This window comes from Physeter macrocephalus, chromosome 9, assembly GCF_002837175.3.
Source record: "Physeter macrocephalus isolate SW-GA chromosome 9, ASM283717v5, whole genome shotgun sequence".
NCBI lineage: Eukaryota > Metazoa > Chordata > Mammalia > Artiodactyla > Physeteridae > Physeter > Physeter macrocephalus.
Window position 1 is genome coordinate 77,460,314 of NC_041222.1, and position 18,946 is coordinate 77,479,259.

An 18,946-nucleotide genomic window follows, 5' to 3' on the forward strand; every position below is an offset into this window, starting at 1 on the left:
CCTTCTTTTCTATTCCAATGATCTATTCTTGTACCATCACCAATAAATATCAATTATTATAACTTAATCTCACAATTAAAATCAGGAAATATAAATCATCGTTGTTGTTAGTTTTCAAAATGTCCTTGGCTCATTTATAGTGAAGACAGAAACACAGGAAAAAACTTAAATGGCTATCAATAGGAAACCAGTTAGATAAATTATACTATATCTGTATGATATAACAAAAGGTACAAGTCAGCACTTTCCATAAGGTTTTGGAAAGTATATTCCAAGGGGTTTATTTTGTTCGTCCTATTGCTCCTATAAATGTGATCTTTCCCTTTGTGTTTTCTGTTACTGTTTTTTGTTGATACATACATATACAGACACACATGCACGCGCTTGCACACACGAAGGAAAACTAGTGAATTTTATTCATCTATCTTGTAAACAGGACTTCATTGAACTTTTATCTGGTCTAAGATACATTTTATAATTGATTTGCTTGGATTTTCCACATGAGCAATAACATCCTCTGCAGACACTGATATAACTTTATCTCACTCTTTTAATGATTAATACCTTTCCTTTCCCTGTCTTACTGACTTGGCCACAGTTTTCAAGACAATGTTAACTAATAATGGTTGGGGAAGGCTTCCTCTAACACTTCATAACTATTTGTGATGTTGGTTGCTGATTTGAGTTAGATAATACTCAGCTAGCATGGAAAATATTCCTTAAGAAATTTTATCTGGAACTAATAATGATTTTTATCAAAACTCTTCACGGCATTTATTAAGATAATCATTGGTTTTCTTGCTTTGACCTACTGATAAATTTTAATTAAAGTTTTAATATTACAAAAACTTACTTTCTAAAATAATCCTTACTTTGTCAAAGTGTCCTATATCTGAAAATGCCACTCAATTCAATTTGCTAGTATTTTAGATTTTTATATTTATTTTCATGAGTGACAATGATCTGTAAGTTGTTTCAGGTTATTCTTACCAGGTTTTGATTTCAGTAACATACTAGCTTCTAAACTTTTCTTTTTTTTCTATGCTCTGGAAAATAAAGCATAGGAAAATTTCTTGAAAGTTGAGAGAACTAATCTATAAAGTCATCGTTGTTTGGTGTCTTCACTGAAGGCAACTTGACTGCATATTCAGTTGCGGGGTTTCTACTATTTAAGTCAATTTTAGTTATTTATATTTCCCTAAAATATTGTTCATCTCAATCATATTTTCAAATGTATTAACAGGAGCTATCTTTAGCATCCACTTAGATTGACTGGATCTCCTCTATTTAACTTGCCAAGAACTTAGAGGTATATTAAAATCACCCACTAATGCTGTGTTTCTATCAATTTCTCCATATTATCCAAATAATTATAGCTTTATTTACCTTTGTTCTAGTGCTTGGCACACTTGTTATTATCTAGCTTGTATACAATCATCTTTGATATCTTGCTTTAAACATTTTGTTCTGTATTTACATTTTGTGGGGCAGTAATAATGTCTTCCTCACCTTTCTTGAGCTGAGAAAAACAGATACACAGTTGCCAATCTGTTTATATTAAGCTTTCAGTCTTGCTGTTTTAAGAGTTTCCAGGATGTATCAGCTACTTAGATTTTGGTGGGGTTTTTTTTTTGCGTTACGCAGGCCCCTCACTGTTGTGGCCTCTCCCGTTGCGGAGCACAGGCTCCGGACGCGCAGGCTCAGCGGCCATGGCTCACGGGCCCAGCCGCTCCGCGGCATGTGGGATCTTCCCAGACCGGGGCACGAACCCGTATCCCCTGCATCGGCAGGCGGACTCTCAACCACTGCGCCACCAGGGACGCCCTACATTTTGTTTTTAACCCAACCTGAGAGTCTCTTTTTTTTTAATGGGAGTATTTTATCCTTTTAGATATCTTATTACTGAAACTGATTTCCTTGTTCTCGCTTTGTATTCAGCATTCTTCGGATTTTGTGCATCTTGGAAATTTTCTTACTTTTCTATAGCAGTGATGGATGGACCTCTTCAAGAATCTTTTCCAGGGCTTCCCTTCCCTGGTGGCGCAGTGGTTGAGAGTCCGCCTGCCGATGCAGGAGACACAGGTTCGTGCCCCGGTCCGGGAAGATCCCACATGCCGCGGAGTGGTTGGTCCCGTGAGCCATGGCCACTGAGCCTGCGCGTCCGGAGCCTGTGCTCCGCAACAGGAGAGGCCACAACAGTGAGAGGCCCGCGTACCACAAAAAGAATCTTTTCCAAGAAGGAATATACATTATTTTATACAGAATTTAAAAGGGTTCTTAGTCTCTGAGGTCCATCCATGGATTCCTATGGTTCAGTAGATTCTAGTCTAAGGATCTCTGCTCTAGATGTTACTTTTACATTTTGAAACACATATTTGGGCCACTATTTCTATAATTACCATCTTAGAAATACAACATTATAATTTAAGAAATCTATGAATATAAATTGCAAAAGATACAGTTTACTATAGCCGTATATTATGTATCTTTCACCAAAAATTAGTTGATATATTTCAGAATAATAGTAGAGCAACTATTAGTATTACATAATTAACAATTTGTAATGTTAAATACAATTACTCTACTACCATGTCTTCTGAATTCTTGACTTAATTCATCACTGGCCTGGCTGAAGTATTATTTCAAATAATTACTTCAGAAGGGTTCCTGGGCAATATGCTTCTGTACCCTTGCATATCTAAGATTATGTCACCTTCACATATGGGTGGCTTCTAATAAGGGTTCAGAAATCTGGAGTCAGAACTCTTTTCCTTCGAATCTCCAGAGTCTGCCTCACTATCTTTTGGCATTAAATGTTTAAGAGAGTAAGTCTTGAGGCCAGCTCAATTCATCCATTAACAAATGTTAAATGCACATTTATTATGCAAAAATAATTGCATAACTCATGCAATCTAACGCATGCTGAGGATAAAATGAAGGTAAAAACAACAGTCCTAGCTTCATGGAATTTACAGTCTAACTGAGGATAGTAAAAAATAATGAAAATTGTGATAAATGTAATGAAGCCTGATATGTGAGAAAATGATGGAGACCAGGGTGTTTTCCTTGTGTCTATGCAATTGCTATTAGAGCCCTGCTCTCACATCTTATTCATGAAGCCTTCTTAGTCAATTAAAGTCTCCATTTCTAGTTCAGTGATCCATCAGTCTGAAATGATGCAGAAAAGCAGCCCTCAGAAAAATATTATCTCTGTCTTTTTTTTCCCCATGTTTGATATATTCTCTGCACTACAAGTCAGCTTTCTCTATCCATGTGATTATTCTGGACACTGAACAAGGAACAGTCCGGAGCATATCCTATCTCTCTCCCAGTGTTACTACCTGCCACATATAGCAAAGTCTCACAAGCTTTCTACCAGTTAGACTACCACTTAAACCTCCATAATCCTACATTGAGAGAGAAAGAAATTCCAACAGCTCCTTGACTGTCCCTCCAAATTAGGTACTAGTGGCCCTCAACCTGGAGCCAGAGATACTGCATTTCATAGAAGGGTGAATAGAGTTGACACTCTTCCTTAATCTATTCTTTTCTCCAACATGTTTGTTGCACACCCTATGTTTATTCTATGAGAATTCTCCTTTTATCTAGTTTTCAGATTCAGTACAGATTTTTCCCCTATTTTTGAAGTCTGTTGGCAATTTTAAATGGCATGAGAAGAAGCAATTAGATCACTGTTTTCATTTAGCTATGTTTAATCAAGTCCCAGACTTAGATTTTTAAACCTTTTAAAGGAAGTTTCTGAATAATCCATTTTGATATTTTGTGTAGACTAAACTTCTACTTTAATAATTAAATACTTTAGAAATGAAATCATAACAGTGAACTCTGTGATATATACCATAGGTAAATCTATATCAAGGATAATAAACTAATTATAATTACTTGAAAATTTTCTTAAATCACTTACTTCAAAGAGTTGCTTTCAAATATAATTAAAAACCTCTTACTTTTTAAAAAAGTGATCACCTAACAAGAAAATACTTTAGAAATTCTATTAATAGCCTAGACTACTTTCTCTTTTTAATTTTGCTATGTCTTATCAAAAAAATTCTGCTTTTCCCCCACATTAAGAAGTGGAAACTCTTACTTCCTTTGTTATGTACACAATATTGCACCAAAAATGACAAAGAGCCAATTTATGATATTTTCAAATTTTCTATCAGGTAAGTAACTGTGCAAGTTTTGTTAAACATAAACCGTAACATATTTGATGATTAGACATCTTTAACTTTAAAAAATGAAGTTCATTAAAAAGCTACAAATGTTAAGCTCAAATATAATTACCTAAACAGTTAATGTTTACATTCTTAGATTTTGAAAATTTATATAAACTATCAAATACTGTTCCTGTGTGGTGTTTAAAGTTTTTCACAATTCACATTTCCACATATGTAGTACACCCCACATTCCTTCCCTTAATTACTCAATCTCAATTTCTTATATTTGAAGAAATATTTATTAACTAAAAAATAATACGGAAGTTTATCATGTTTATTAAAGCCTTCTTTTGCTAAGGAGATGAACAAAAACAAAAACAGATAAAGTCACACAATTCCAATAACCACTGAAAGCCAGCTTCTAAGAAGCATGTGGTCCTACCTTCAGGGGGTAAACTGTAGAGCTGGGCCACAGGTCCAGTAACAGGAATAACTGGTAACTGGAAATGGAAAGAACTTTTAATCGTTGGGAGTGGCAGGCGATTTTTAGGGAAACACTTCCTCATTATCAGACTGGAGGTGTTGACAAGAGGATCAAGGGTCCTGACTGCCAAACATTCCTGTTTTATAAGAAAAGAAAAAAAGATAACGTGCCTTTGGTGAATAATTGAAACAATTTTACATGACTTCGGAAAGTAATATATTAATAATTTTCAAAAGGCAAATATCACAAAAACCAATATTTTTAACATAATTATAAAACAGCTTTGACTAATCAGAAATATCTCTCTGCAAGTAAGAACCTCATATGGCAAATTTAGCAGTAATTTTCCTTAAATATTTTAACTAAGCAGAAATCAGTACCATCTTTGGTACCAGAAGTCACCAAAGTACTAAGTAGTATCTATGAGTGACTTAGGGAGCATTTAGCAAGCCTAGGGTATAAAATAAAAATGAAAATTTAAAGGAAGAAGAAAAAAAGAAGAAAGATTAAGAAATTAAGAAAGGTGTAAAAAATAAAAAGGAATGTGCATTTGGCTGAGCCTTTCTCAAAATTCTATCAGTTATCATGCACCCCTAATAAGTTAGCTGTTCAACTTATAAAAGAATAGCCTGAATATCACAATTTTAAGTTTTAAGAGTTTAATTTGCTATCCTGGTATCTAATCTTGAGAAGGACTAGTGAACAGGGAATTTGAAACTATTTCATATAACACTGATATTATTATTGACAATTGACATTTAGATGGCTTTAGATGGCACTTTGATAACCTGTGAAATTTTCAATAGAAATCTTCACACCTGACCTGTCAAAACAGATGAAAAACTAAGGCTCATAAATGTGAAGCGGCATAAACAAAGTCACCCAATTCTTCCTCATATATCAAATATCCATCACTGTCTATATTAGGAATAGTAAAAAATAAGTGCATGTGATTGATCTAGAAAAGAAAAAGCTAAGAGTTAACATAAAATATGTGTTCTTAACTACTCTCACACAGAAAAAGATTATTTGTTGTATGTAAGACCAAGAGGGAACAACCAAGTTGACTGGTTGGAATTTTCAAGACAGATTTTGTTCTAATAATTATAGCCTTGTAAAAATAAAAGGCTACTTTGCAATATCCCCACTCTCCATAACTGACAGTCTTCTACAGATGCTAGAATCTTGCTAAAGATATTGTTGAGAAGGTTTATGCATAAGATGGCTGGCAGAACCAGGATTCCTAACTCCAGGTTTCACTTCTGTACCTGCACTATTTAAAAATATTCTCTCCAGAAGAAAGACTGAGAACAAACACCGTATCTGCCTTACCAGCCATAAAGGATTCGTGAATACTTATGAGGGGAACATACAAAACTGAGTACAGCCAACTACACACCTTAGAAAACGTGGCTATATGGAATCCCTTCCTGCCCAGTGGAGAGATTTATATACATCTTCCTTTTACGTAGCGGGGAAAAAACCTCATATTGCAGAGATATGCACTGAGCACTTTCTCGAACTCAGTCGATGTCACATTTGAGAAACGATTGTGCCTTTTGGCTTTCGGATTTTTTTAATATATTTATCATACTTTTTGAGTATTTTTAGGAATACTAAGTATTCTTAAGAACCAAATCCTATCATTAATAGATAATCATAATAATAGGAAGAAAATTTAAAACTCACTTGTGAAGTGTTATAAAGAATTTTCATCCCATTGGCATCAATAAATGCTTTTCTTCCCAACTTGATGCTTGTAACACTTTTTAAACTCTGTAAAATTCCTTTTCGAATGAGCATGTTTCTATGCCGATTATCATGGCGGTGCCAATCTACATAAATTGTTAAAAGGACTTGGACATATCCTCTGTCTACAGCTCTCCTGGCATTTGTTTCTTTAACAAAAGAAAATTGAGAAAGAATATTTTTTAAATAATAAGAGACACTGGTAGAATAAGTCAAATTAAAAACATAACCACAATACTGGAATAAAGTCTTACAATACTTTTTTTCCAAAAAAAAATGGCAACCACATATTTAAATATTTTTTAGCTAACAAAATAAATATGACAAGTTCCAGGTAATTTTCCAGAAACCTGCCCATATATTGTTTTGTGGTTAATAAATATCAAAATATCTTTAACACAATTAAGGTTGTAATAGTTTTACATGTTAATGCTAACAAAACTTTCATATATTTTAAAACTTATGAATATACTGACTTTCGTTACACCAAACGGAATATATAAGCCTTTAACTCACTAGCTGTGACTATGATTTTGTAAAAGCCATTATCATTATCGCAACTTCTATTACAATCTTTGTGTGAAATAAACTCCATTGGATTGTAGCTCCTACTACAAATTTTATGTGTTTCTATTGAAATTACTTTAAATTTTAATTACCCCCACAATTATATAAATATCCATGCCACAACAAAGCTAAGTGAAAAGTACTTAAACAACTTTTTAGTAAGTGAAATGTAAGAAGCATTATATGATTAGAAGATAGTGCTTTATTGTCATTAATTTTTTTTTTTTTTTTTTTTTTTGCGGTACGCGGGCCTCTCACTGTTGTGGCCTCTCCCGTTGCGGAGCACAGGCTCCGGACGCGCAGGCTTAGTGGCCATGGCTCACGGGCCCAGCCGCTCCGCGGCATGTGGGATCTTCCCGGAGCGGGGCACAAACCCGCGTCCCCTGCATCGGCAGGTGGACTCTCAACCACTGCGCCACCAGGGAAGCCCCTGTCATTAATTTTTTAATATATGAAAAAACTGCATCAAAAATTGTTTTTGTAAACACTCAATTTTATTGGGGTAAAATTAACAGAAATAAATCCATAAATTTGATGTACTTCATTTTTTTAATGTTAACATTTAAGATTTTTAATCAAAAGGGTGCATTTCACTAAGATGAGAGCAAGGGAATCATATCTTAGCAACATCCTGAGCCACCCAGCACCACATGGTTGGGCCAATGATAAGAGTGCAAGATAATGTGGAATACCAACCCATCTGAGGTTGTTTAATCAGAAATAAATACCAATCTCTTCCTCATCTACATTTACATATAAAATGACCACCTGGCTCATGGCATGGACACTAAGATAATGCAACAGTAAGGCTGTGCTGCTTTTAGTTGCCTGAAAGAATTACTACAGTTTTAAATGTGCTAATACCCACCTAAAACATAAGACACTGAGATCAACAAACTTATTAATGCCCTCTTAGAAATTATGTTCTGATATTTGAGAGCTGGAAGAAACTCACAGGGGCCGGAGGGGGGCACTTTCTTATGTAAAAGGTTTAATACCTCTGTTGTGTCGGAAGAGCTAGTTTGCTAAGGCTGTGGCTATCTATAGAACAGTTCAATAGTTCTGACTAACAATAGTTTCATGTATTTTAAACAAATATACACATTTTGTTTACACCAATTGGAATATATAAGCCTTTAGCTTACTAGCTTTTTAGTATTACCAGTAATACTTAAAAGATATTACTATCATAATGTCTTTTAAGAATCACTGTAACTCCTATTACAAACTGTGTTTCCACTGGAATTCCCAAAAGCCTAAATGGTATTTATGAGAAATATTTAAATTCTTTATTGAAGATCAAATAAAAAACTTGTGCATAACTCAAACACAGGTGCTGAGTGACTCTTAAGAGAAGTGAGCAGAGCTATCTGCAATCCAGGATCATTTACTTGTCAGTTACTCTTTTACCTCATGGAGCAAACAGATATGTTTGTCCACCATCCTCCTTTGAAGGAGAAGAAGGGAGGGAGTAAAACGAAGCTTATTATTTAAAACTGAAGATATCAGCATTTCAGTCATTTTAGGTTAAATGATTTCTAAAAATACTTGAAACTTAGAGTTTCAGTTTTTACTGACTTCGAATTAGTGACTTTGTCATCAGTGATTCTGAAAATTAGTAAGCTTTAATAAGAGTTTAGTTTTTAATGGCTATTTTAATCTACTCTAAATCAAAAAATATGCCATTAATTTAAAAATTAATCTTTAAACAATTTGAACCACAAAGGCAGGGAGGGCACATCAAAGCAAGGCTACAGATATCTTTGAAATTAATCCAAATATTCTAATCTTGGTCTAAAATTTATCACATCATATATGAAAACAAAGCTACATAGCTAATCTAATTGAATAACACACATATCATTTCAAGGATAAAACTGTTAACTGAATTTTATGCACTCTAGTATATAATACTAATACCTAAGGTGATTCTTTAAATTTAATAAATCATTACCAAATATCAGATTCTCAATCAATTCATCATTTGCTACTGTCCTTCTCATCAAACTTAAGGGCAAGTTGGTCTCACCATCAATAGACAGTTTTGGGGAAAAGTAACATTGCAAGCCATTAACATAGATCTTTAGGACTAAATGTTATTGTGGTTAAATAAGATGTTAACTTAATCAACCAATGGAATGGGGGAATGGGAGTGCTAACAAAAATTAATATTTAAAATACAGACACTGAATATCATGGAGAGAAAAAAAGCACATAATGCAGATGGTTACTCTCCAAAAGCACCATATTGTGTTAAGACACATTTCCTCCAATACTTCAATTTTGAAGATTAAAAAAGTTGTGCTTTAGTCTGTAAATGCATTTAGTAAAATGTAAATTTACATTAAGTCATTTTTAATGTTATAAATTTGAATTTTATGGTAGAAATAAAACTTCTAATAAAGAGGTCCTAACTGAAAATCATATGTTATATAGGGACAGTAGTTGTCAAAGATACTCTTCATGGTAGATGTTCTCAAGGCCATGTTAGCATCACTTTTTCAAAATGATACTGTATAATATTTACATATTACTTTCCCCTACTAACAAGGCTTTATGTTTATAAAAGTAACTTAGAAAAAGGAAGTCAATATACTTGAATAAATTATATAACTGTACTGATAAATTAGAGCTCAATAAACATAAATGATCTTAGTTATGATGTATATCAATCAACTGTATTAAAAGATAAAATCAACTTTGACATTAAATTATTATGAACAAGCTTTATAAACATAAACTAAATCTACATTTCCAGTTTCTTTAACATAGTAGATAGAATACTCAGAAAAATAGTATCTAGTATTTCTAGTATTTAAAAACTTACTTGATTTTAGCAATGCAGCAAGAGTGTCTAAAGCAACCCTGTCAACATGAGAAAACACAAACAACAACAAAACTAGTAAAATTAATCTACAATAGTAAATTCATACAATCTTTTCAGATAAGTAATTAGTATCTACTCCAAATGTCATTCCTGTTATAATCAATTACATATGGTGTTTCTCTATATGCCTCACTTCCTTCAGGTTAAAATTGGATATGAGGACGATTGAAATATCAACAAAAAAGCACCAAAAAAAATGTTTAAGAAAGAAAAAGAAGAAAATTAACAATGTCTAAGTCTTCGTATCGGAGGTTAGGCGAATGGAATCATTGTACCTGTGTCTGACTGGGACAGAGTTCACAAAGGAATAATACTAAGAATCATAGATTCTGATTCACAAAAAAATTAAAACAAAAACAAGTTTTAACACAAAGTTTGCAACTACAAAATTCTATAGATATTTGTAGCTATCTGACTTTAAAGTATTTTAGCTCTATCAAGCAATAATCCTAACATTTAATGTGATAACACATGTAAAATATTTTGGATCTAGGAGGTTTGGGGAGAGGAAGTATAAACCCTTAACATTTTTCAGCCATACGGCACCAAAGAGAATAATGACCTAATTAACATCTCAAAAATTCTCACTGCCCATTAGAGGACTTATATAGTCTTTGAATATAAATATGCAGTTACACACAGTGAAATCAGTGGCCATTAAGCAGCTTTAAAAATATATATAACATCACTGTGGAAAATCTGTAATTCAAATATTTTTTTAAAAATGAGTTACTGAAGAAATGGAACTTTCAGGAACTTTAAAAATTTAAGCCAGTACCTCTTAGTAAGATTTCAACAAGGATAATTAATTTGCATAAAAATATGTACACTGTCAAATTTAAGCATTTCACTCATCACTAAGCATTTGTTGAATGCCTACTAGATACCCACAGTAGCAGGTTCTTCATGGGTTTAAAATTAGAAAACAAAGTTATCTCTTTCACAGATAATTTTACAATCTAGATAATGTAATAACATGTACATATCTATGGAAAAACTACTCAAGAAATTAAAACTGAAAACAAGGTAATAAAGTTAATAAAGCTGCATACACATTAGTGGTACACATGGCGTGACCAGATGATGACTTCTAAGATGACTTAGAAGATTTAAAACGGATACTGATTTAAGATGGATATTGGTTCAAAATAAAACCTGAAACAATAATCCAGGATTAGGTACAGACTAAGTGCTCATTTATAATAAATGCTCATTACTGCTACCCTCTAGAGCAAGTTGTTAACAGTTACATTTTGGTTATTGACACAAAGCAACCATATAAACATTTATTTATGATAACATTTGTAAAATAAAAACAACAGTATAAGCTCTAAAAAATATAAACTCCTGCATGTAACTTTCTCAAAACAATGTGCAGTTTTGGTAATGGCAAGTTAAAAGTAAATGAAAAGTATAAAATTATAACAGAATTTTCACAGCACTGAATCATCAGTAAGAAACTTTTCACAATCTTATAATTATGCAATAAAATGCACTTAAGACTATAAAACTATCAGAATAAGGATGACTTTTAAATTGGTCAAAATCAGAACTAAATGGATCTTCTAAGTACAATGGCAATTTTGGGGAAAAAAAGAAAAGAAGACTTCATTCAGCAAGACCTGATAAATGCCAAAAATTGTTACACATGCCTTGTATATGTGTTTTCTAGTTTAATTCTTTAAAAAAAAAATTCCTAGTCCATAGAATTGGCACATTTTATGAATAAGGAAACTAAGGATTTCAGAATATAATATGCCTAGGGTCACAAAAAAACTAAGTGATATGAAAAATAAATCATACAAGATTCTTGTTGAGAAAGAAAATTATGAAATCAGAAATGTCAGTCTCCTCCAAAAAGATATGTTGAAGTCCAAACCTCTAGCACCTCAGAACGTGGCCTTATTTGGAAACAGGGTCTTTGCAGATGTAATTAGTTAAAATGAAGTCATGCTGGAGTAGACTGCCCTTAATCCATCAAGACTGATGCTCTTATAAAAAGAGGGAAGACTATTTGAAGACAGACACACAAGGAGAGAACACCATAAGATGATAGAGGCAGAGACTGAAATGTTGCACCTACAACCAAGGAACACTAAAGATTGCCAGCAAACCACCAAAAGCTAGGAATAAGCAAGGAAGGGTTCTCCCCTGCAGGTTACAAAGGGAACACTGGTCCTGCTGACAAGTTGATTCTGAACTTCCAGCCTCCAGAGACAATAAATTTGTTATTGTAAACTACCAACTTTTTACTAGGTACTTTGCTACAACAGTCCTAGGAAACTAATACAATCGCTTAGAGGCAATCATCTGCAATGAACTCAGAATTTTCCCATCTACAGCTAAGTCTTAATTCAAAATTTTAAAAATCTTAACAGTACTTTCAGAAACAGTCTTTCTGCCTGCTGGCAGTTGTTTACAACACATTTGAACCAAACAGAAGTGCTCTGACATTTCCTAAGCCTTAAAGTACAGGTTTTTCTCTTGCTGTTCATTCTTCAACACTGCTGAAACTGGGTATGCACCCAATTCCTCTGCCCATCATGCTTGCTCCACAGCCCCATTAGATGAAAAGAAATTATGAAGTCTGGTGCAAAGTCGTCTTGACAGTTTTCCCAAGATGTTTTTTAAAAGGTATTTTTAAAAACTTCAGTACAAAGGAATCTCTGTAATTCTATGTCAGTTATATGCCAGTATGAATTTATAATATAAAAGTTACCCAACAATTACAGAATAGTATTTATTGAAAAGTACATTTTTATATGTTGATTAGAATTTCTCAGCACCAATATTTTATACTTCCTCATATATTTTTCTGTCTTCATAAGTCCCACACAGAATAACACAACTAACAATGGCTTTTTTTTTTTTTTTTTTTTTTTTTTTGCAGTACGCGGGCCTCTCACTGTTGTGGCCTCTCCCGTTGCGGAGCACAGGCTCCGGACGCGCAGGCTCAGCGGCCATGGCTCACGGGCCCAGCCGCTCCGCGGCATGTGGGATCCTCCCGGACCGGGGCACGAACCCGTGTCCCCTGCATCGGCAGGCGGACTCTCAACCACTGCGCCACCGGGGAAGCCCTAACAATGGCTTTAAAAGCAGCCTGTGACTTATTCATTTGGGAGCAGTGAGGGAGGAGAAACTGAAGCCCCAGGTACTCATGAAGTTATTTAAGTTGGGGAGGCGTCAATCCTTGCAATAACCTCCAAACCTGTAGTGAAACTCAGAAAGAGTTACAATAACTTTTAGCGTTGCTTCCTTCTAGATTAACAATGTTTAAATCCAAAACCTAAAATTGGAAAGGAAAGGAAATTCTAAAGGGAAGTGCTGCTCTTCAAACATAAATAATAACCCTCAATGTTCTTCAACTAACTAAATGCAGGGCATTAAGGGGAGGAAGAACTGGTATACAAATACTCTAGATGTTGAGATTGTTCAATTAAGGGGGAGATCCTACAATTATTCAAAATAATAAAGGAATCATGATATAGATGTCTGGTCAATGAATGGTTTATCCTTTTTAAACTAAAAATAAAGTCTAAAGAGTTTTTCTTTTTAAAATATAGAAAAAAGAATGAAGGAATAATGTAGATAACTTACATTCCTTTCTCAGAAGTTTAGACCCACTGATTTCTACATGGTTTTGGAAATAGTCCATGTTGTATATTATACAGATACTTGTGAAATGTTCTTTTCTCCTAGGAACTTTTTATATTAGATTTGGTAACTTGGTTACAATAGAGTAATGTAGATCTTAAGTAGGAGATCATAACCAAGATAAAGATTAATTTTAAAGTACTTTAAAGATCAAGAAGAGAAAAGGCATAACAATTTTAAAGATAAAGAATATATTTTTAATATTAACTAGGATTCATTCACATCCACATTACTACATTACTTACCTAAACTAATTATACTGCATTAATATAGGCATTGTGCTAATTACAAGAATCACCTCATTAAATCCTCATAACAACCTTATGATGTAGGCACAAATACTACCATTTTACAGACAGGACACTGGGGCATAAAAAGTTAGGCAACTTACTTCATATCATGAAGTCAGTAAGAGCTAACACGCAAATCCAGTTCTGCCGGGCTCCAGAGCCCACTCACTACACTACATCAATTCTGGAAGTAGGTTTTACTAATTGTGAACAATCATTTTCTTTATCTTGTCCCATTTCATCAGATGCTCTAAGACTGTGTGTATGATCTTTATTTAAGTAAATATGCTGTCATCCCACCAAATAATATTTAATAAATAATTATATGTGCAAGTAAGCTTCCATTTTCAAGAAGGGTAAAAGTTAAATATCTGACCTTTATTAAGAAAGGGTGAAAAGACTGGGTATGTTCTGGACATTATTCATTTGTAAAATTTAACCAAATAGTTGATGTGGACAAGTTCTTCCTTATAAAAGAATCACAGCTAATAAAAGTAGAAAGAATGAGAAAATTAGAAGAGTCACTATTTTGGAACCTTTTAAGAAATAATGGATCAGGCAATGCTATGAAATATTGCTACGTTTTTAGGTGAAAGGGGATGGAACATTTCAACTCAATGATTTTAAGTGGTGCAAAACAGAGACACAGCACCACCTATGAAATATTTTGACCGTTAAAAAAAAACAAATCTAATCAAGCCTCAAGCTCCATCAGTCTACAGAAAATTTGAGGGATATATGTACAAATTAAGTGACCCCAGTATACAGTCATCTTAATCTATGTTGGGACATTCTATAAGATGCCACCCAGTTCCTTCAACAAATAAACAAAACAGAACGGAAAAGTAGGGGGACTGTTATTGACTGCAAAAAATTACAAGACTTATCAATTAAGTAGAATGTAGGGTCCTTATTTGGATCCTGATTTGAACAAGCCAACTGTAAAAAAAAGACATTCCTTAGACAATCAGAAAATATTAGATGATCTTAAAGAATTATTAATATTGTTGAACAAAGAAATGATACTTTGGTAACACTAAAAGAAAAAAACTATGTCTGATAGCGATCATACTAAAGAACTTACAGTATAAATGTCATGGCTGATATTTGCTTTAAAGAGCATTTGGAGACAACTGGAGAAAACTAAACACACTGGATTTTGGGTTGTGTTAGGGAATTAATCATTTTGTTGAGTATGATTATAGTATTATGGTTATTTTTTAGGTCCCTATTTAGCAGAGTTACATAATGAAGTATTTAGGGGAAAAGTGAGAAAATATCTGGTATTTGCTTACAGAAATTCATATATACGTGGATAACATCTGGGATTTGCTTAAAAATACCCCAGGAAAAATAAATAAAGGTCTGGAGGGGGAATAAATGAAACAAACGTGGCAGAATGTTGATAACTGTTGAATGTAATAAGTAATAATTAATATAATATAAATGCTGTATTTGAAAAATTCCATAATAAAATTTTTTTTTAAAGAATGACCATTAATTTGGCCTAAGAAAGTACTAAATATAATGAAATAACTGAAACTGCTTTCATTTTCTGAGGTTGAGAGACCTACAAATGAATATGTGCATGTGTGTGTGTATATTTATTTTTTATTTATGGATGTGTGTATATATACACACACACACACAAATACACACATATATAACACATATTTTGAGATATATATACATATCTCAAAGTAAGAAAAAGAATAACATGGTTTTGACAAAAAAGAAATGTATAAATTTAAAATATATCCAGATAATTGTAAGACTGAAAGAAGCAGTCATTAAAAGACTGTAAAATTGGGTAGGGAATATAGTAGGCACTCAATAAATGTTTCTGAATGAACGATACTCTATAAATGGCCTTTTTTCCTATTATAGTATCTAGGAATGTTCAAGTCTAAATTTCCATAACACTATGTTCAATGAATTTATCTAATTTTGATATATTTTTGAAGATTAAACTTTATACTAAAGAAAATCTTTATCATAATTAAATCACTATTTAAGAACTGAGAAAGGACCCTAGATACAATTTAACTCAACCTGCTCATTGTACAGATCAAGATGGTAAGGCCCAAAATAACAAAGGGTATACCTCTATTTACACTTAAAACATTTACTCACTTCATAAGACTGGAATTCTTCTTACTAAATGGTCCAATGATTTTAAACATCAGTTCCACAACTCCATTTTTCCCTAAGGATACAGAATTCACAGCTGGGAAGGTGAAAAAAAAAGATGTAAAGTGATTTAAAAACCTCAGTGAGTAGAAATGTATATACGTGTGATACATAGCCAAAAATATATACAAATTGTTTAGTAAATGTGAACTCAAATCCCTCGTAAAGTCCACCTTAGTCAATACTTCAAAGGAAGGGGGTTTTTTTGCTTTATTTTTTAATGGGAAGTTGCAGGGAAATTGCAGTTACATGTTGTTAAAACAAAGTGTTAGACAAAGGCATGCCAATGTGAAGATGAGGTGGGAAAAGAAGTTAAAACAAATTATGAAAGGTCTTAGAAGTTGTTAATTCTTTCAACTGCAGGGAATTACCCAAAAGGAACAACAAATCAGATCTGCATTTTAGATACAGGTCAGATCTAACAGCAATGTAGGAAAGATGGATTTGAGAGACACGTTAGGAGACTGTGGTCTAGGTGAGAGGTAATGAGGACCTTAACTAAAGCGACTGCAGCAGGGAAAAAAGGTAACCACTTTAGACAGAACATGCAAATAATTACCTAACCAAAAAATTGTGCCTAACATTTTCAATCCTGAACAAATATTATTTAAAAATTATAGATACACTGTTTACTGGCCTCCTGGTGCCTAATTACGTAAAATGCCACCGAAAATGTAGTTCCTAAAGTTTTGTATGACAATTTTAATTTCCCCTATACCTGTTTATTACTCCATTATCGCTTCTAATTTTAGTCTGTTTTGTCTTCCTTTTTTCTTCATTCAGTGGTTTATCTGTTTTAATTTTAATCCAATTGTTTTATTTTTTAAATCAACTTTTGAAGATTTCATAACGTATTTTTTCTTTACTATTTCATTCCTCTGCTTTCCTTATGTTTATTGCTCTGTTCCTAATTTCTTTGTTTAAACAGCCAATTAATTCATTTCCTTATGCGCTTCTTAATTATTATTATTTTTTTTTGCTTCTTAATTAAAGTGTTAATTATTTAAGTGTTCAAAACTATTCCTGTGAGTACACCTTTAGCTATACTGTCAAAGTATAGATACAGATAAATAAATACACACACACACATCTACCACTTTGATTATCATTATTTTGTGATGATGTTCTGCAATAATATGTACTGTACAGTCTCAATTCTGGGTGTTTTGTTAATCATTCCAATCCCATAGTCAGGGAATAGAAGAAAATCCATACCTCAGGGGCTTGGGACCTAATATTACATTAGTGAGAGAGGGAGAGAATGTGTGTGTGTGCATGCCCATTGGGAGACACTTCATCTGAGACTCTCTCCCTGTGGTTACTGTTTTCTCCAGCTTCCTCAGAGGCTCCTGTGCTATTTATTTTCAGTTCTGCTACTTCCCTATTCATTACTGAAGAGAATTAGCTCCAGGTGACTATGCCACCGCATTTCTTCCTTCTCAATTTTCCTCTCATCTGTGAAAATCCAAATAGGCATAGCAGTTTTTCCAGCTGCCAACATCCTCATATTCCTCCAAATCTTTTCCACAGGCCACCTACTCATTCCCCTTACTACATGCCTTTACAAACTGGGGGAATTAATGAGAATTCTGAAGATTTTGTCAGCTCACCTTCTTACCCTACCTCACTTTTGTGGTGGGGGGTTAGAATTACAAAGAGCCATATTAAATATTCTCTTTCCTTGTCCACAAATTTTAGAGATTTATGGAGTTAAAGTACAAAATTTTCATTTTGTGTTAACTTCACAACACTGAGCTAACTAAACACTGCTCTGAAATACTCACAGTTGGCAGAATATACTCGTAAAAGCTGAAGACAAGGCAAAACCAAGCGATGATTCTGCAAATTCTGTTTGACCAAATTCAGGGTTATATTTAGAGCTCCATTAATTCTAGCTTTCACTCCAAATTTTTTGTCTGTTTAAAAAAAAAGAACAAACACAATTTATTCATATATAACTTTTGAATAAAATGAAATGTCATAAAACAATGAAATTTCTAAAACTAACACTGTAAATTCATATTATCAACTAAAAGTTGATATGAGATAATTAAAGCTGTACTCACTTTCTTATAATGATTATGATTAAAAGCTTAACTAGTCTGTAAGCTTTTTAGGCACTGATACGTGACTATAAGATGACTGTTAATGAAAAGCAAACACATTCTACCTGCATGCTCCTCAAAGCATTCCCATCCACACTCCCTCCTTCTGGCCTCAACAATATCCATGTTATGTGTATCTTTTATAACATATATATGCCAAGGACACACACACCAAGACACACTTCTGACTTTAACGCATTTTTTCTTCCTTTTTCCACCATATGCAATAGAATTACTCAGGAATTTAGGATCCTAAATTCTTACAGGTCACTGGTTGACTGTAAAAAGCATTCCATGACTCAGACCAAGAAAAAGCAGTAGCATTTTAGATTGTAAAATTTACCAGTTTCAAGGCACACAGAATTGATAACAAAAACAGTTCCACCTGATAGTCATACAAACGAAACCCTTACCTTTTGGTCCAATTTTTGCAAGAATGGAATGAATCTGCACCATTAACTCCTCATTCAGGGGAGATTCTTTGCTGGCGTTCATAAGTAACTGTAATAATATTTGTGAACCACCTTTGGAGACTAAGAAACTCGCTCTTCGACCTCCACCTAAGAAGTTTTTTGAAAGAAATACGTTGAAATCGCAAATTCTTCTATAACATATTAGATATCACAACTTGTTAGCTTTAAAGAAGTATTAAAAGTGATGACTTCAGAAAGCAAACAAATAGCATCAAAATACAATTTTATTTTATGTTAGTTTAAAAAATAGCACAGACAATAAATAAAAGTGATGCAAAACTCTACCTTCAAGGCTCTAAAACACATGGGTTTGAGGGACACCAGAAGATACCAAAAACAAAGCAACAACAAGAGTATGACATTTTCGCT

The 18,946-nt window shown here is 33.4% G+C and overlaps 1 protein-coding gene across 6 annotated transcripts in view; it reads right to left on the reverse strand.

Moving 5' to 3' along the window:
* Positions 1–18,946, reverse strand: part of AGTPBP1 (ATP/GTP binding carboxypeptidase 1) — a 181,559-nt gene that overhangs the window by 101,564 nt on the left and 61,049 nt on the right. For all 6 annotated transcript variants that reach the window (XM_028494101.2, XM_024132913.3, XM_028494099.2 and 3 more), the window contains exons 6-11: positions 18,518–18,664; positions 17,784–17,915; positions 15,943–16,036; positions 9,806–9,843; positions 6,352–6,560; positions 4,621–4,798 (exon numbers count right to left, since the gene is read on the reverse strand). In XM_028494101.2, coding sequence (XP_028349902.1) covers positions 4,621–4,798; positions 6,352–6,560; positions 9,806–9,843; positions 15,943–16,036; positions 17,784–17,915; positions 18,518–18,664 — 798 coding nt within the window. The remainder of the gene's footprint in view (positions 1–4,620; positions 4,799–6,351; positions 6,561–9,805; positions 9,844–15,942; positions 16,037–17,783; positions 17,916–18,517; positions 18,665–18,946) is intronic.